Here is a 14,818-nt window from a genome sequence, read left to right on the forward strand (position 1 = left end):
TCAAATCAGAACAGAAATGCATGTATTTGCAGGAGTGCATTGTGGCAATGTGGCCAGGAGCACTGCAAGTAAGAGGTGCTTTTGGTTTACACCTGCGTGTGTTCACATACACCGCAGCACCCCAGGTGTGTGCTTATGCTAGCAAGCACTAAATCAGGCAGGGGGTGAGGATAATACAGAGGTGACACCCAGCAGGTGTATTTGTGCAAAACCCTGCATGAATTGTCTGCTGCTGTTGTGTAACTTAGCTCTATGTTGTGTTGCTTGTGTTGATGAATGCAGGAATGTAAATGCATGAGCAAACCATGTTTTGATCAACTGTGATGCACTCATGTTTTAGGGGTATTAATTATGTAGTGTAAAAATGAATATGTCTCTCCATAAGTTGAGTGAAGAAGTAAGTATGGTTTGGCGTGTAAAAGCGCGCACGCAACCTGCGCGTGTGCGTGTTGGGCTTCATAAATCAGCCCCAAGGAGTCGTGAGTGTGACTCATTCGAAATGTAACAAACCTAGTACTTCTTGTTCAGATGTGTCTCCAACCACTGTAGAAATTATTATCCTACATGCAGACATGCCTTCTTTAAGCACTGCTTCTGCAAAATCTGTAATGTCCTGCTCTGTTATGCGTTCTACACATGCAGACCCTGTAATTTCTTCCCAAGATGACTTTTTCCACATAGAATCTGAAATTTTGTTGTCAGATATGACTTTGCCTTCTTTAAATTCACAGTCTGCTGCTGCACCTGCAGATATGCTTTCCATATCTACAGAATCATTGTCCACATCTTCTGATTCACCTTCTACATCTATGTCTAGACCAACTGTGAAACCAGATCCTTTGTCTCATACAACTACTAAATTATATTTTATGAAAGTGCACCCTATCCAGCCATCATAAGATGCAACTAATGTGTTAACATTGCAGGGGCATAAAGTCTACTTTCCTCCTGTGCCTGGTGCTTTTGTAGTTCTAAGAAAATGGCTTCCTTTTTCTGTAGAAACACAAGAATGGTTTTGCTTAACTTGTATGGCTTTCAGTACTAACAGACAATGTCCATTCCTTATTGGTTGGAAATTTGAAAAGGTACATGTATATATGTGTCAGGTAACATGAGGGATGTACACAACATCAGACAGCACAAAGTGCATATCTGTCTGCAGAAAACATCGCAGATATTGAATATCTATTTACTGTTAACCTGCAATATAAGCAAATGAGAAAGTACTTCAAAACTGTGAGATTCTGTACATTGCTGAATTAGGCCTTGCTTACAGAAGGAAGGTTGAAGCTACTTATACTTTATGTATCCTGATTGAAATTATGGTAATTTTCTTGAGCCTGTTTTGCTTCTTAGCAAATATGATGTCATGTCCTAATAGAAGAAGAAATAGTCTGGTAATATTGCTAAGCAAAACTTCAGTTACTTGATCTCCATATTAAGCAAAACAGTGAAACAACAAATAAACAAGGATGTTAGAGAAGTTGTTAGATTTATTGTGGAAATGGACAGGGCACAGGTTGTTGCAGTGAAAGAACAATGCAGCATACCTATGCGATATGTCAAAGAAAGAACATTGCAACAGAGGCTTTGCTCTTTAATTAATGTTAGAACAACTTGAGAAGTTCTGTTTGGCATTTTGAAAGAGCAATTGGAAAAGTTCTCCTTTAGTGTTGTTAACATTTTTGGCTGCTCATTTGATGGTCTTACAAGTTTAAGTGGAGTACAGGCTCACATCAAAACAATGTCGTGCAATTCTGTATACATGTGATGCAATGCTCATGTTCTTAATTTGGTGATTACTGATGTCACACAGTGTGCCAGTGAAATAATTATTTGGACTTAAAAAACAGCTGTTGTTTAATTGGATTAAGGGCATACAAAGCTCTCCAGACTTAAGAAAATAGGTGATACTAAAAAGTAGAGCAAGCCAAGAGCTATGGAACCATAAATGGTTCCACAGTGGAACACCCAAAGTAATTGTGTACTGTTCTACTGTACTGTTGGCATACATTGCTGAACCCCCTAGATCTGACAGTAAAGCTGTCAGTGGGCCAAAAATCTGTTTTATTCTTGGACCTGTTTTGTAGACATGGCAAGTGGTGGAAATTGATGTTCAGGGATTCATTTTCAAACCTACTAACTACACAGGTGGAATAATTTGTCACAAAGGCAAGCTGTACTCTTCTGGAGCATTCTGTTAAAAAATGCATTGTCACTAGCTAAACATCTTTCTAATTCCTTTAAATGGTCTCAACACTAGGTTTATATTTAGTCATTAAACAGGCAACAACCAACCTGAAAGAAAAATTCTCAAATAAATGGTAAGATCAAACAGCGACATTCCAAAAGAAGCTTTGCGAACCGTGACACAGTAGATGTCACAGTTGTGAATTTACCAGACCCATGTTAGGGATATGTGGAGTAAGATGTAAGTGGACATGTGCTTGTTTATATCAGATTACCCCTGATCTGTCATGATCACATCTGCCAAAACAGAACTCTGTTTTCTGGACCTAGATTGAGTTGGGAATAATTGGATATAAACAAATGCATGTCAGTTTAGATCCGGCTGTCCATAGATTAACATGAGGCTTCCAATCAAATTCACCTGAAAAACTGATAGGATGAATACCTACATCTTAAAGATATTATGAAGTGGTTAAAGGTTGACATTTTAGCTGAAAATGTTGTGCATGCAGTTAAAAAGCACAATAACTCTCTAAACATTGCTAAACTCTACATACAGAAACCATTGTCAAATCTTAAGGACTGGGTAATTAGATGATTTCAGCTCTTTACCGCTGGTCATTAACTATATGATACTTTGCAACACTTGCCTGATGACTGGGTAATACAATGATTTTAGCTCTGTACCATTGGTCTTCATCCTTATCATATCATACTAGCAACATTTGCTTGACTAACTACTGTGTATGTAATTTCCTGTCATCGGTTTCTTCGCTTGTATCTTGTTCACTGATTTCTACATTATGGAAATCTGATGGATAAATTGTCTGAAAATATTTGCCCAGTTGTGGTATAAATACATTTCAAAGTATAATTATTTTTTGTTAACATCAGAAATAAAGGCAATTTTGTTGGATAAAGACTGTGGATGTGTCATATTGGAAAATTGGACGGTTTAGCGGGGTTGGGCCACAGATCCAACTTTCTCTAGTGGTCCCAATCCATCCCTGCAGAAAATGGAGGCTGAACAGAACCCAAGTTAAATGAATATACTGGTTAAAGTGACATTAGGGCAAAGGTCCCCCCCCCCCACAGTGCTAATGTAAGGACTTACCTTAAATGATGTCTCTTAATCCGATCATCTTCTTCTTTCCTGTAGTTTTTAGCTGTCCCTCCAGCGCTGGTGCAGGTCTCTGATCCAGCGCTGACTCCTTTGTCCTCCTCTTCTCAGATGTCCCAAGGAGTCTGTGCAGGTGCACGCTGCTCCATTTACTTACCTTGTGTCTCTCCTCATCTGCCGGCCGAACATCTGAACTGCGCATGCGCCCGCCCCAAGATCCTTTGCGGACGCCCAAGAAATTTTCAGATGTTCGGACAGGAGCGCGCAGCGGAGACACAGGTAAGTATTAACCCTTTCCAAAAGTTTGAAAAAAAAATATTCTGCATTTATCTACTGCTTGCTAGTAGTAGATATATGCAAAAAAAGTGAGGGTTTAATAACCCTTTAAGTCTGGGGCACTCCATCCTGGATCATGTGTATCACAAAGCTCTACAGCAACAAAACATGGTAATGTGCAATGTGGATGGCAGACCCATTTTAATGACAGTAAGTCATTTTAATGACACTTATAAGGTGCAGGTCTCTGATCCAGCGCTGACTCCTTTGTCCTCCTCTTCTCAGATGTCCCAAGGAGTCTGTGCAGGTGCACGCTGCTCCATTTACTTACCTTGTGTCTCTCCTCATCTGCCGGCCGAACATCTGAACTGCGCATGCGCCCGCCCCAAGATCCTTTGCGGACGCCCAAGAAATTTTCAGATGTTCGGACAGGAGCGCGCAGCGGAGACACAGGTAAGTATTAACCCTTTCCAAAAGTTTGAAAAAAAAATATTCTGCATTTATCTACTGCTTGCTAGTAGTAGATATATGCAAAAAAAGTGAGGGTTTAATAACCCTTTAAGTCTGGGGCACTCCATCCTGGATCATGTGTATCACAAAGCTCTACAGCAACAAAACATGGTAATGTGCAATGTGGATGGCAGACCCATTTTAATGACAGTAAGTCATTTTAATGACAGTTAGACAGGTAAGTATTAACCCTTTGAAAACCTTTTTTTTTCAAATCGTTTTGCATATATCTACTGCATGCTAGCAGTAGATATATGCAAAAACAAATAAGGGTTTAATAAACCTTTAAACCAATACAATAAATTACAGTATAACAGAGTTGTCCTTCTTTGGATTTAGTTATACCAACAATCTTAACAAAATGCCAAACCACATCAAGTTCTGACCTCCAGCTTTGCCATCCAGGTATATGATCATGTTTCATGGTGCTCTAGCCTCAGGACTAGTTTCATAACTGAACACTGTTGAGCCAGCTGTAATTGTTTGTGTTTTGCTGTATGATAAGGTTAATGTGAAGACAGTGCAGCAATGTAACACATTGTCTTTCTCAATCCCTTTCATGAGGCACCCGATCAAGTTATTCAGATTTCCCTTAATTCCATTCTTTCAATACGTCTATACTGCAGTAAATTAAAATGAAATGTAATGGTGTGAGTAGTAGTGTGAACAGACAGTACTTCATATATCCAAGCAGTTGTCATATGTTATTACTCTTTAACAAGGAAATGTGGATGCTTGATTATTCCTGTACATTCTTACGTGGCCTGAAACCTGCTTTTAACACTAGTGAAGATTTTTTAGTTAATATTTCCTGGAGCAGAAGACCGGAGACTGACTTGAACTTGTTCTTTGCTAAATACATTTGTACATCAGAATAATGAGTTCACAAGGCACAAAAAATTTGTAGTTTTCAATTCAATAGGTGGACAAGGTTTATGCTTTGACTGTTTCTTTGTTCTTTAATAGACCAATTTCACATGCTGTCAGTTATGACTGATTGCTACTGAGCTCTACATTATAGAAAAAGGATATGTATACACATCCATTCTCTACTGTTCCTGGAGAGCTTGCTGCATTGCCAAGGCGGTTTACATTTTCATTTTCTTGTGTTGAGTTTCTCCTGCTTGAATTAGAAGGAAAAACAGAAACTGTTAAAATGTAAACTTTGAAGACCTAATTTAAAACATTTAAAAAGCACCATAATGACTGTCAATATATGGAACATATATAAGCTGATCAAACAAGGAATTTCACAGATCAACTTTGATGTGTAAATTGCTGTAAACTATAGCAACAGGACTGCAGTTTCATGACGTCAAATTAAAAAAATATATATTTGGATGGTTGTTTCTTGCCTTAATGAAAAGCAGTCGACATCATTAGAAGAACTACACTACAAGAAAGTCCCAGTCTGCTACTTAAATTTACTTTAAACTGCCATAACAATTTTGGATGTGAACTACAAAACTATTACATTAACTTACATTTCTGTTTTTTTAATCACTTTAACTCCCAAAGTATAATAACAACACTTTTCTGTTTTCCCTGGAATCTATACTTTATTTATTTATCAAATATATTTAGACTATGAAAAGGCCCTTTAGCACCCGCAAGTCATCCTTTCTACTTAGATACATTTACAAAGAAATCACTGACATCTACTATGTCAACATTGGCTACTGTAAAGGTGTCCATACACTGATTTGCAGCCAGCAGAGGCCAGTATAGGCCTAATTCGCTAAATATGGAGCAAGGAGGATCTGCTGACTTATTTGAAATGTCCAAATCTCAATCTAAATTGCTTTAAATTTGATATTTCAATACGCTGATTGTCTTATAACCTATTGACTTGAAGTATATTTGAGACACTGGTGCTTATATCTCTTAAAGGAGGTCTCGCCTCTGCAACCTACTACCACCATAGGATATTGAGAGTATATTTATAAAGCAGTGAATGTGATTTTCACCAAGCATTTAATGGTAGTGCATAGATTTTTTTTAACACACACACACCAGTAAGATGCAGTGAATGTTTTGTGAATGTCAGATGCAAGCAAGGCAGGGGATGGGGGTAGAATGTGTGGTGGTGATAGTGGGGGCTGACCTGCATGTGAGATCATATGGAGGTTGAGGGTCAGATGCAGTGGTGAGGGATGAGTGATGGTGCCAGTGGGGCATGCAGGTGTGCTCCAAATGTGGTGGGAGGGGATATTAGTGCAGTGGTGGCTACAAAATTGCCCATTGGTGCAGTGTTAGCAAGAGAAGTGCATGTCAGTGCAGTGGTAACGAGAGAAGGAGTGAGCATTTGTGAAAGAAGAAGTGGCACTAAATGCCATTACTGTGCATACACTGTAGAGGCGCCGTTCTAACAAGGACCTGAGTTCCAAAGCTGCAACTGCACTGCGCATGTGTGGCACCATTTTGTATAAGCCTGGTAGGCATGGTCAGCACAGTGGTGAGAGGAGGGGTGCCGGCACAGTGGTGAGAGGAGGGGTGCGGGCAAAGTGGTGGGAGGAGGCAGAGGAGAGATGTGAGGGGAAATGGGGAAGGATAACAGAAATATAATGGACACAGCCAGCAATGGGAGATGTGGTAGATGCAGTGTAGGAAATAGGAGGGGAGTGGGAGAAGGCAGTCAGCCAGGAGTATGGTGTTAGAGCAGGAACAGTAGAGGTGCAGATGCAGTGTTTAATTAGTCCCATCCTTCCGATGCTTCCATGTTCTGCAACGCTGAGATGAATATGGCAAAGAGATCATGCACATGTACTGCCACTACCATACATGCATGGTATCTCACGCCATATTTTAATTGCCATTACAATTTAGTGGTGGTACTGCTCATGTACTAAATACCACTGCCAGTTAACAAAAAGGTGGCAAGATGTACACCATATTCATCTTGCCACCATATTCATCTCAGATTTGCAGAATACAGAAGCATCAGGAGGGTGGGAGTAACTATGCACTGCAAAAGCGTGGCCATATATGCAAATTGCTGCATTTGCATTGGACAGGCTGTTTGAGGGGAGCCATGCAAGTTCATGTACAGGCGTTCCAGTACATGTACTTTGCACGCATTCGTAAAATGCCATCCTGCATTCCTAAGCGCAGTATAAAGTAGCAGACACCATATTGGACTTTATAGGATCTAGTTTTAGATAGAGTGGAGAGGAATTATAACTCTTGAAACTGAAGGAAAATCTGCGGCAGGGACACAGACAGAAATAAAAATATGAAAGAGGTTATAGCCTTACCTTACTCTAAAAAAAAAGCATTTCAGTTTCTGTCTGTGTTGCTTTTGGAGTTCTCCTCACTTCCGGTCTAATAATAAGGTGTCAACAGCACAAAAAGTGAGGTACCTCTCTCTAACGGAGCCTAGCACAGCAGTAAAAAAAATCCCGACAGGATTACTAACCCTTCTCCACTCTATCCAAATCCAAGAAAAAAAGTTTTGGCTGGACATACACTTTAAGTAAACAACTTGCCTTTTTTATTGAACTTACCCCAAACTAGATCATTCAGAGTATCTCCAGCAATATACGCCAATGCTGCCAGTATATTACTGCTTAATAAAAATATTATAAAACCAAATGGATTTAATAATCCTAGGAAAGGGTAAACCCAGTTGCCATCAGCAATGTAGATCCACAGAACCCTACAAATGAGAAAAATAGAAAATAAAGTAATATTAAAACCAACAGTCTTTTTTAAAGTAAGAAAACACAAATATAAACTGGGAACTGTTACAGAGATGGAAGAATGTGATTCCTTATAAAGGCTACAGATAAAGGTTAAGGTTAAGCCACTTACAAAAACCCATTCCATCTAAGAAGACTAGTGTTTGTTTTCTAAAATGCCCTTCCCATGTTATTGTTTTGCTTTTTTACTAGCTTCAATTCCTATTCAAGAATTGTCTCCTGCCGAACTGTCTGCAGAGTAGTGGAACAGGCACTAGTCTGGGGGAGGGATTCAGGAAGACAAGCTCCACCCACACAGTAACAACCACCCCCATGAGAGTTGGTGGTATGTCATTAGTTGTATATTTCCAACTCACAGGGGCTTCTGCTTGCTGACCTCTCCAACATTACTCTCCATGGGCTGCCTATAGGGGTAAATAGGGGAAAGTGAATCTCAATACGAATTTTTGGAATTTACAGATACGGCATACTCTACATTTTACAACATAACTGGGCATCAGATATATCAGTACAACTTTACTAGGAAGAAGACAGATCAATCGAAAATTAATTTGGAATGTAAAAAGTTATGGTTTAGGGCAGGCCTCAAAATTTCCTCTCGCCCCCTCGCAAATGGTGAGTGAAAATTGCGGGGGGGGGGGCGAGTGGAATGTCAGCGACACTGGCGGGACCAGGGATGGGACACTACCGCCGTGGCGATCGCTCGCTCGCTTCTGTTCTCTCTTCTCTTTCTCGGCTGCTGCAGCTATAGAGCGGCCGAGAAGGAGAAGAGAGAATAGAAGCGAACACTTGCCGTGGCGGTAGTGCTCCATTCAGAGCCGTATCTAGCTCTCTGCGCTCCCTCTTCTCTCCACCAGGCCGCTCTGAAGCTGCAGCGGCCAGGAGAGAGAGGGAACGCTGTTATGTGTGATGGCCGCCGCATCTCTGAGTGCTCACCTCGTGGAGTTGAAGCGGCATCGGCCGGGAGAAGAGAGAGGGATCGCTCAGCGGTGTGATCAGAGCATTCTTAAAGATGCCCCCCTCCCAGTCCACATCTTTTGGATGTTATTTATCTGAGTTGCCCCACTCAGTATGCCCCTCGCTTGCAGCCATATTGAGTGGGGCACTCATATAAATAACGTGCTGGATTAGTCTGACCCAGGGATGGACTAGGCCCAGGGGCAGGGTGGCAATTGCCCCCCGGGCCTCTCTGATATCTTTGCAAACGCCCCCCAGCGCCGCAAGCACTTAATCTCTCCCCCCACTTGGCCGCTGCAGCAGAGAGATTAAATGCTTACGGCGGCAGTGGGGGGTGTTTGCAAAGGTATCAGAGAGGCTTGGGGGGCAATTGCCACCCTGCCCCTGGGCCCAGTCCGCCCCTGGTCAGACTAATCCAGCACGTTATTAATTTTAGTGCCCCACTCAATATGACCGCAAGCAACGGGTATACTGAGTGGGGCAACTCAGATTAATAACGTCCGAAAGATGTGGACTGGGAGGGAGGCCTCTTTAAGACTGCTCTGACTTTAAGACTGCTCTGACTTTAAGACTGCGGCGGCGGGGAGAAGCGAACAAGAAGCTCCCCTGCCATTGTCTGTGCTCTCTTCCATTGGGCTCCTTGGCGGCCACAGCAGTTTCCTCCGCCCACCTCAGCTGCCATTGGTGGGAGAGAAAGACTGCCGAACCGCAGTTGGCCGGCTTCTGCTGCGCAGGAGAGAGAGCACCTGGAGCCGGCTGGACGTAAAGGAAACCTCGCTGCTCCCCCACCATCACCAGGAGAAGAAGAGTTCAAAGCAACTGTAAGTCCCTGTACTTTCTTTGTGACCTCTGCATGCGTTACATACTGACCGCTGACCTCTGTACTGTGTGCTGATCTCTGTACTGTGTACTGACCTCTGTACTGTGCGTCACACCCTGATCTCTGTACTGTGCATCACACCCTGACCTCTGTACTGCGCATCACATTGCTGACCTCTGCACTGCGCGTCACATTGCTGACTTCTGCACTGCGCGTCACATTGCTGACCTCTGCACTGCGCGTCACATTGCTGGCCTCTGCACTGCGCGTCACATTGCTGGCTTCTGCACTGCGTGTCACACAGCTGGCATCTGTATTCTGCATTGCACCACTGACTTCTGTACTGTGCGTTGTTACTGATCTTTATACTCTGCGTCACACCGCTGACCTGGCGGAGTTAAGGCCGTTTCAGGGTAGGGGTTAGGTGGGGCAACTGGTGGCGAGTAACTTTTAAGGCCTGGCTAGTAGCTTAGGACTTGAAATTTTGAGCCCTGGTTTAGGGTATATAAATGTAAACTTCTAACACTGGGAAGCTTATTTGCAGAGTTGGCCCCATTTGCGACATAGTGACAAATGAGCAAAAATTTTGGTCAGAAAATGCGCAAAGTTTGCAGCTCACACTGCTGCGTGAGCTTCTTTGCCACGCTGTGTGAATGGGGCCTAGATCTAATACTTTTATAAGTACAGTGACATAAACTTTATCTTTCTTTATTGTCCAATATATATTGTATATACATTTCTAAATACTAACTAGTAGCTGTTTGCATCATATTGTTTACAAGCGATTTAGTTATTATCATTAAATTATACCCAGAGTTTAATATGTGCAACGTGAAAGCTGTGTTCCAGTAAATTTAATTTACATGTATAATCATAAGGGACACACAAGTAAAAAGAGCGGCGGACTTGTCTGTAATCTTTGGTTTATTGACTTCTCTTAGTCATCCATAATTCAGGGAAAACCTGCAGAGAGCTCCCATGTGGATTCTTTAATACACTCAATGCTGCTTTGTCTTGCTGTTTTGCTAAATATAAATATCATGCTAAAGTTAAAGTAACAATAAAATGCAATCTAGCAAAACAATAGTAATAGCCATTATTTTATTTAGGTATAATATTGGTTAAAAATCAGACCAGATCACTTTTTTTTTTAGTAAAGTTTAGAAGTTCCTGCTCAAAGCCACATTTAGATGCGTTTAGCCTCATTTAAGACCTATTCACACCTATGCGTCACCTATGCTATAACAGCACAGTGTTTAAAATGAAACATGAAGTGTACAACACAGCATACAGAATGAGACAGTGTTGAATAGGGAAAGTACAGTATAGTGTACAGAATGAGGCAATGAGAAATAGAAAATTAACAGTGCAAGGTACAGAATGAGTCACTGAGGAATAAGTAATGCATAGCACTGCATACAGAATGGGATGGTGTGAAATATAAAATGTACAGCACCATGAACAGAATGGGTCCACGTGGAACATAAAATATATCGCATAGAGTATAGAATGGGGCAATGCAAGGTACGAAATGTACAGCACAGCACATACAAAAGGGGTGGTGTGGAATGTAAAATGTACATCGCAGCATACAAAATGTGCCATCATCATCATATAAAATTTACAGCACAGAGCACAGAATTTGGCAGTTTGAAATAAGGAATTTATTGCATGGCATACCGAGTGAATGCAAAAAACAGATCATACAGCATAGGGTACTGAATGAGGCAGTGTGGAATATAACATGTACAACAAGGTGTATGGAATGAACCAGTGCGGAATAGGCAATATACTGTATAGCATGACACACAAAAGGAGGCAATGCAGTATAGGGAATGTATAGCATGGCACATGGAATGAGAAGATGCAGAATAGGAAACAAACAGCATGGCACAATGAATGAGGTGGTGCAGAATAGGGATTCTATAGCATGGCATACAGAATGAGGTGGTGTGGAATAGTACAGCATGGCATATAGTGTAAGGTGGTAAGTGACAGGGAATGTACAGCATGGCATATGAGGCATCACAGACCAGGGATTGTATATCAGAGTGAGACAGTGCAGAGTTAAAGAGGAAGTAAAGTTTTCTTGGTAAAAATTGCTTTACTAGAGATAAGACTGTCAAGTCTTATTCAGAAGTCTCTTCTGCCAAAAAAAAGCTTCTACCTGCCAAATTCAGATAGAAACTAACTCAATAATCTCAAAAAGAAACTACTGGAGTTGTGGTTCTGACAGCAAATTTGGGAATGTCTGCCTATCTTGGCAGGTCCAGCTCAGAATAAAATGTGAACTTTCTGGGCTACAAATAGAGATAATCAAGTTATTTCTCATAATGGAAAATGAACTTAAATGCCACTTTGCATGCATTCACAAAATTGTCAGTGGCTCTAAGTGAAATATATCATTAATGAAATATTAGTCAGTACAGATAAAGTGAAAGTTTTAAAAATCATTTTATCTGAACTCTCAAAGGAAAGGAAATCATGTTAGTATTCTGTATTCTTTCTACTTGCCAGCTTAGATATGCTACTGAGCAAATTCCCAAGAGAGTGAGTCCCTTTCGCTTTGGAGGATAGTGATGTGGAGATGTTACAATTTCCAAGACAGCAATAGGGAACACAGCTGTGTGCTGGAAAACAAACAAAATCACATTTGTATTGCATCAGATGGATTGTTATTCAATTTGATATTTTAAAATATACAATAAAAATATACTATTTGTTGCTCACTATTCAAATGGGATCCTAAAATAAATGCATTATAAAGATGGTCTGCAGAAAATTATAACACTGATATGCAAATGTTGAATTTAATGAGATTCTTTTAGCATACATTTGTAGGAACATGAAAGATGAAGCTGTATTTCTAGAAATTGTGTAATGGGAATACTAAGATGCATTGAGGTTAATGTTACATGTTAAAATAACAGAAGGAGTAGAAATTAAAGTGGACCTTTATAATTTTTACTTTAAAGCCCAACTCTAAGCAAGACTTTCTACTTAGTTTGGATAGAGAAGGAAATGAATAGATACTGTTAGGACTTCGCAACTCTATCTAAAATTTAAAACCTGCATCTTCAGAACCGCTAAAGCTTCAGATGTACAACTTGCAAAAATCTATCCAATAAGGACACAATCAAAGCTTAAAACAAATTCTAGTAGAGTAGGAAATGGTTAGACCCTCTACCATGTTTTTATTGAGGCCCACACTTTCCTGCCTCAGTGACAATCGCAACCCCTTTCTCTCCTATTTCATGTATGGACATCACATGAATAAAAAGGGAGGTAAAAAAAAACCCAGGGTCACAGACAAAGATAAAACCTGACAGATATGTTAGGACTTCGCAACTCTATCTAAAATTTAAAACCTGCATCTTCAGAACCGCTAAAGCTTCAGATGTACAACTTGCTGTGTGATCTTATGCTTTGCTCTGTTGCCACATGAGCTAATTGTAGCGCTATTGGTCACATGGTTTGGCAGCCATTTTGGATTGTGCAATATTGTGTTAACAACTTAAACTCTGAAACCATTGATCAGAATAACTCCAAACTTTGCACATATGTCCAGGGCGACCTCTTCTGCCACGGTTGTAGAAATAGGCCCGATCCCACAATCAAAATGGCCGCTGCAAGCCAATGATCTTTAGGTAGTGTTATTATTGTTATGGCCTTTTTTTCAAAAGCCTGTTATAAGCGCACTGTTACTCACAAACTGATGCAACTTGGACCAATGGTACAGCTCTATGCTATGACTAAACCTCTGCAACATAAAGGTCATAGGTCACTTTGCCCTGCAGCCATCTTGTTTTAGGTGATTATATTCAGCTCCATATTCAAACATCCATTTCTCAGAAACTGGTAAAGCTACAGATCTACAAATTGCTGTGTATAGTCATGATATGATCTGCATTCACAACTGATCATTACAAGTCAATTGGCCACATGTTTCGGCGGCCATATTGAATTGTGTCAAATTCAACAAATATTTCTATTATTTTTATGCTATTTTGTCAAATGGTAATTATTGCCACACCGTTATGTAAAAACTCATGAAATTTGGAACAATGGTAGAGAACGGTGCTGTGTTCAAACCTCTGAAACATTAAGGTCATAGGTCACATGCTCTGGTGGCCATCTTGGTTTAAGCAAACCTATTTTTGACAATTTTCAAACATCTGTTTTTTCATAACCGCTGAGGATACAGATATACAAATTCCTACATAAAGATATGAATAGCTCTGCAGTGACATATGTTTATTAGAAGTCATGTGACTACATGGTTTGGCAGCCATTTTGGACTGTGCAATATTCTGTCAACAACTTAAACTCTGAAACCATGTATCAGAATAACACAAAACTTTCCACATATATCCAGGGCGACCTCTGCTACCACGGTTGTAAAACCAGGCCCGTTCCCAAAATCAATATGGCCGCCACAAGCCAATCACTTTTTGACATTGCCTCCAATTGCATAAATTTGCATTTATATCACTAGTGAAGTATGTTAAACTTGTTATACATATGATAACTCAACATCATAACTGCCAAATACAATATGGCTCCAGAGGTCACCAAGGTCGGTGGCCATTTTGAATTTTTTAAATATATATATATATAATTCATGAAATCGTCTCCTACTGTTTCTCTCTCTAACTAAAATATCTTCTCATGTGCTATAACCGGCTCTACTGCTTGGCCACCTTTATTGCTGCTTCCCAGTCTTCTAAAAGTGGCCATTTTAACTAGGGGCAGATTACTAGATCTCACTTTACTTTCTGGAACTCTGGCACATGTGACTAGGATATGTGACCATGCACATGATCTCAGTGGAGGAAAATGCCTTTCCCTGAGATCTCATGTGATTACAGATGAAATTTCCCAGCAATGCTCTGCTGATGTAACCTTCCCAGGATGCAACACTTTGGCACATTACATCATTTGTTCCAAAACACAACCAGGAAGTAGATAAACTCTATTTGTACGTAAATGAAAAACATATTTGTTTAAGTAATAAATGTAAGATGATTTAAAATCAGCATGCAGAGCTGCATGCTGATGTGAATTTTAGTGAAAGGGGGTAAAGGTCCACTTTAACCACAAGTGGTTTGGTATTAAAGCTGTCTTAGGATCTTAAGTCACCCTTCCATTAAAGCATACACTGAAAACTGGCACAAGAGTGGTGAAAGGAGGCACCACAAGGTGGCAAAACCTACAACTGCATCACATTTCTTCTTCTGTGCTCCTTCA

The 14,818-nt window shown here is 40.5% G+C and overlaps 1 protein-coding gene across 1 annotated transcript in view; it reads right to left on the minus strand.

The window, feature by feature from the left end:
* Positions 1-4,914: 4,914 nt before the first annotated feature.
* Positions 4,915-14,818, minus strand: part of LOC108802994 (androgen-dependent TFPI-regulating protein-like) — a 29,086-nt gene continuing 19,182 nt past the window's right edge. The window contains exons 4-6 of the mRNA XM_018574845.1: positions 12,086-12,201; positions 7,600-7,751; positions 4,915-5,219 (exon numbers count right to left, since the gene is read on the minus strand). Coding sequence (XP_018430347.1) covers positions 5,185-5,219; positions 7,600-7,751; positions 12,086-12,201 — 303 coding nt within the window. The 3' untranslated portion in view covers positions 4,915-5,184. The remainder of the gene's footprint in view (positions 5,220-7,599; positions 7,752-12,085; positions 12,202-14,818) is intronic.

The sequence above is a fragment of the Nanorana parkeri genome, unplaced genomic scaffold (genome assembly GCF_000935625.1).
Source record: "Nanorana parkeri isolate BGI_ZX_2015 unplaced genomic scaffold, ASM93562v1 scaffold3281, whole genome shotgun sequence".
Lineage (NCBI taxonomy): Eukaryota > Metazoa > Chordata > Amphibia > Anura > Dicroglossidae > Nanorana > Nanorana parkeri.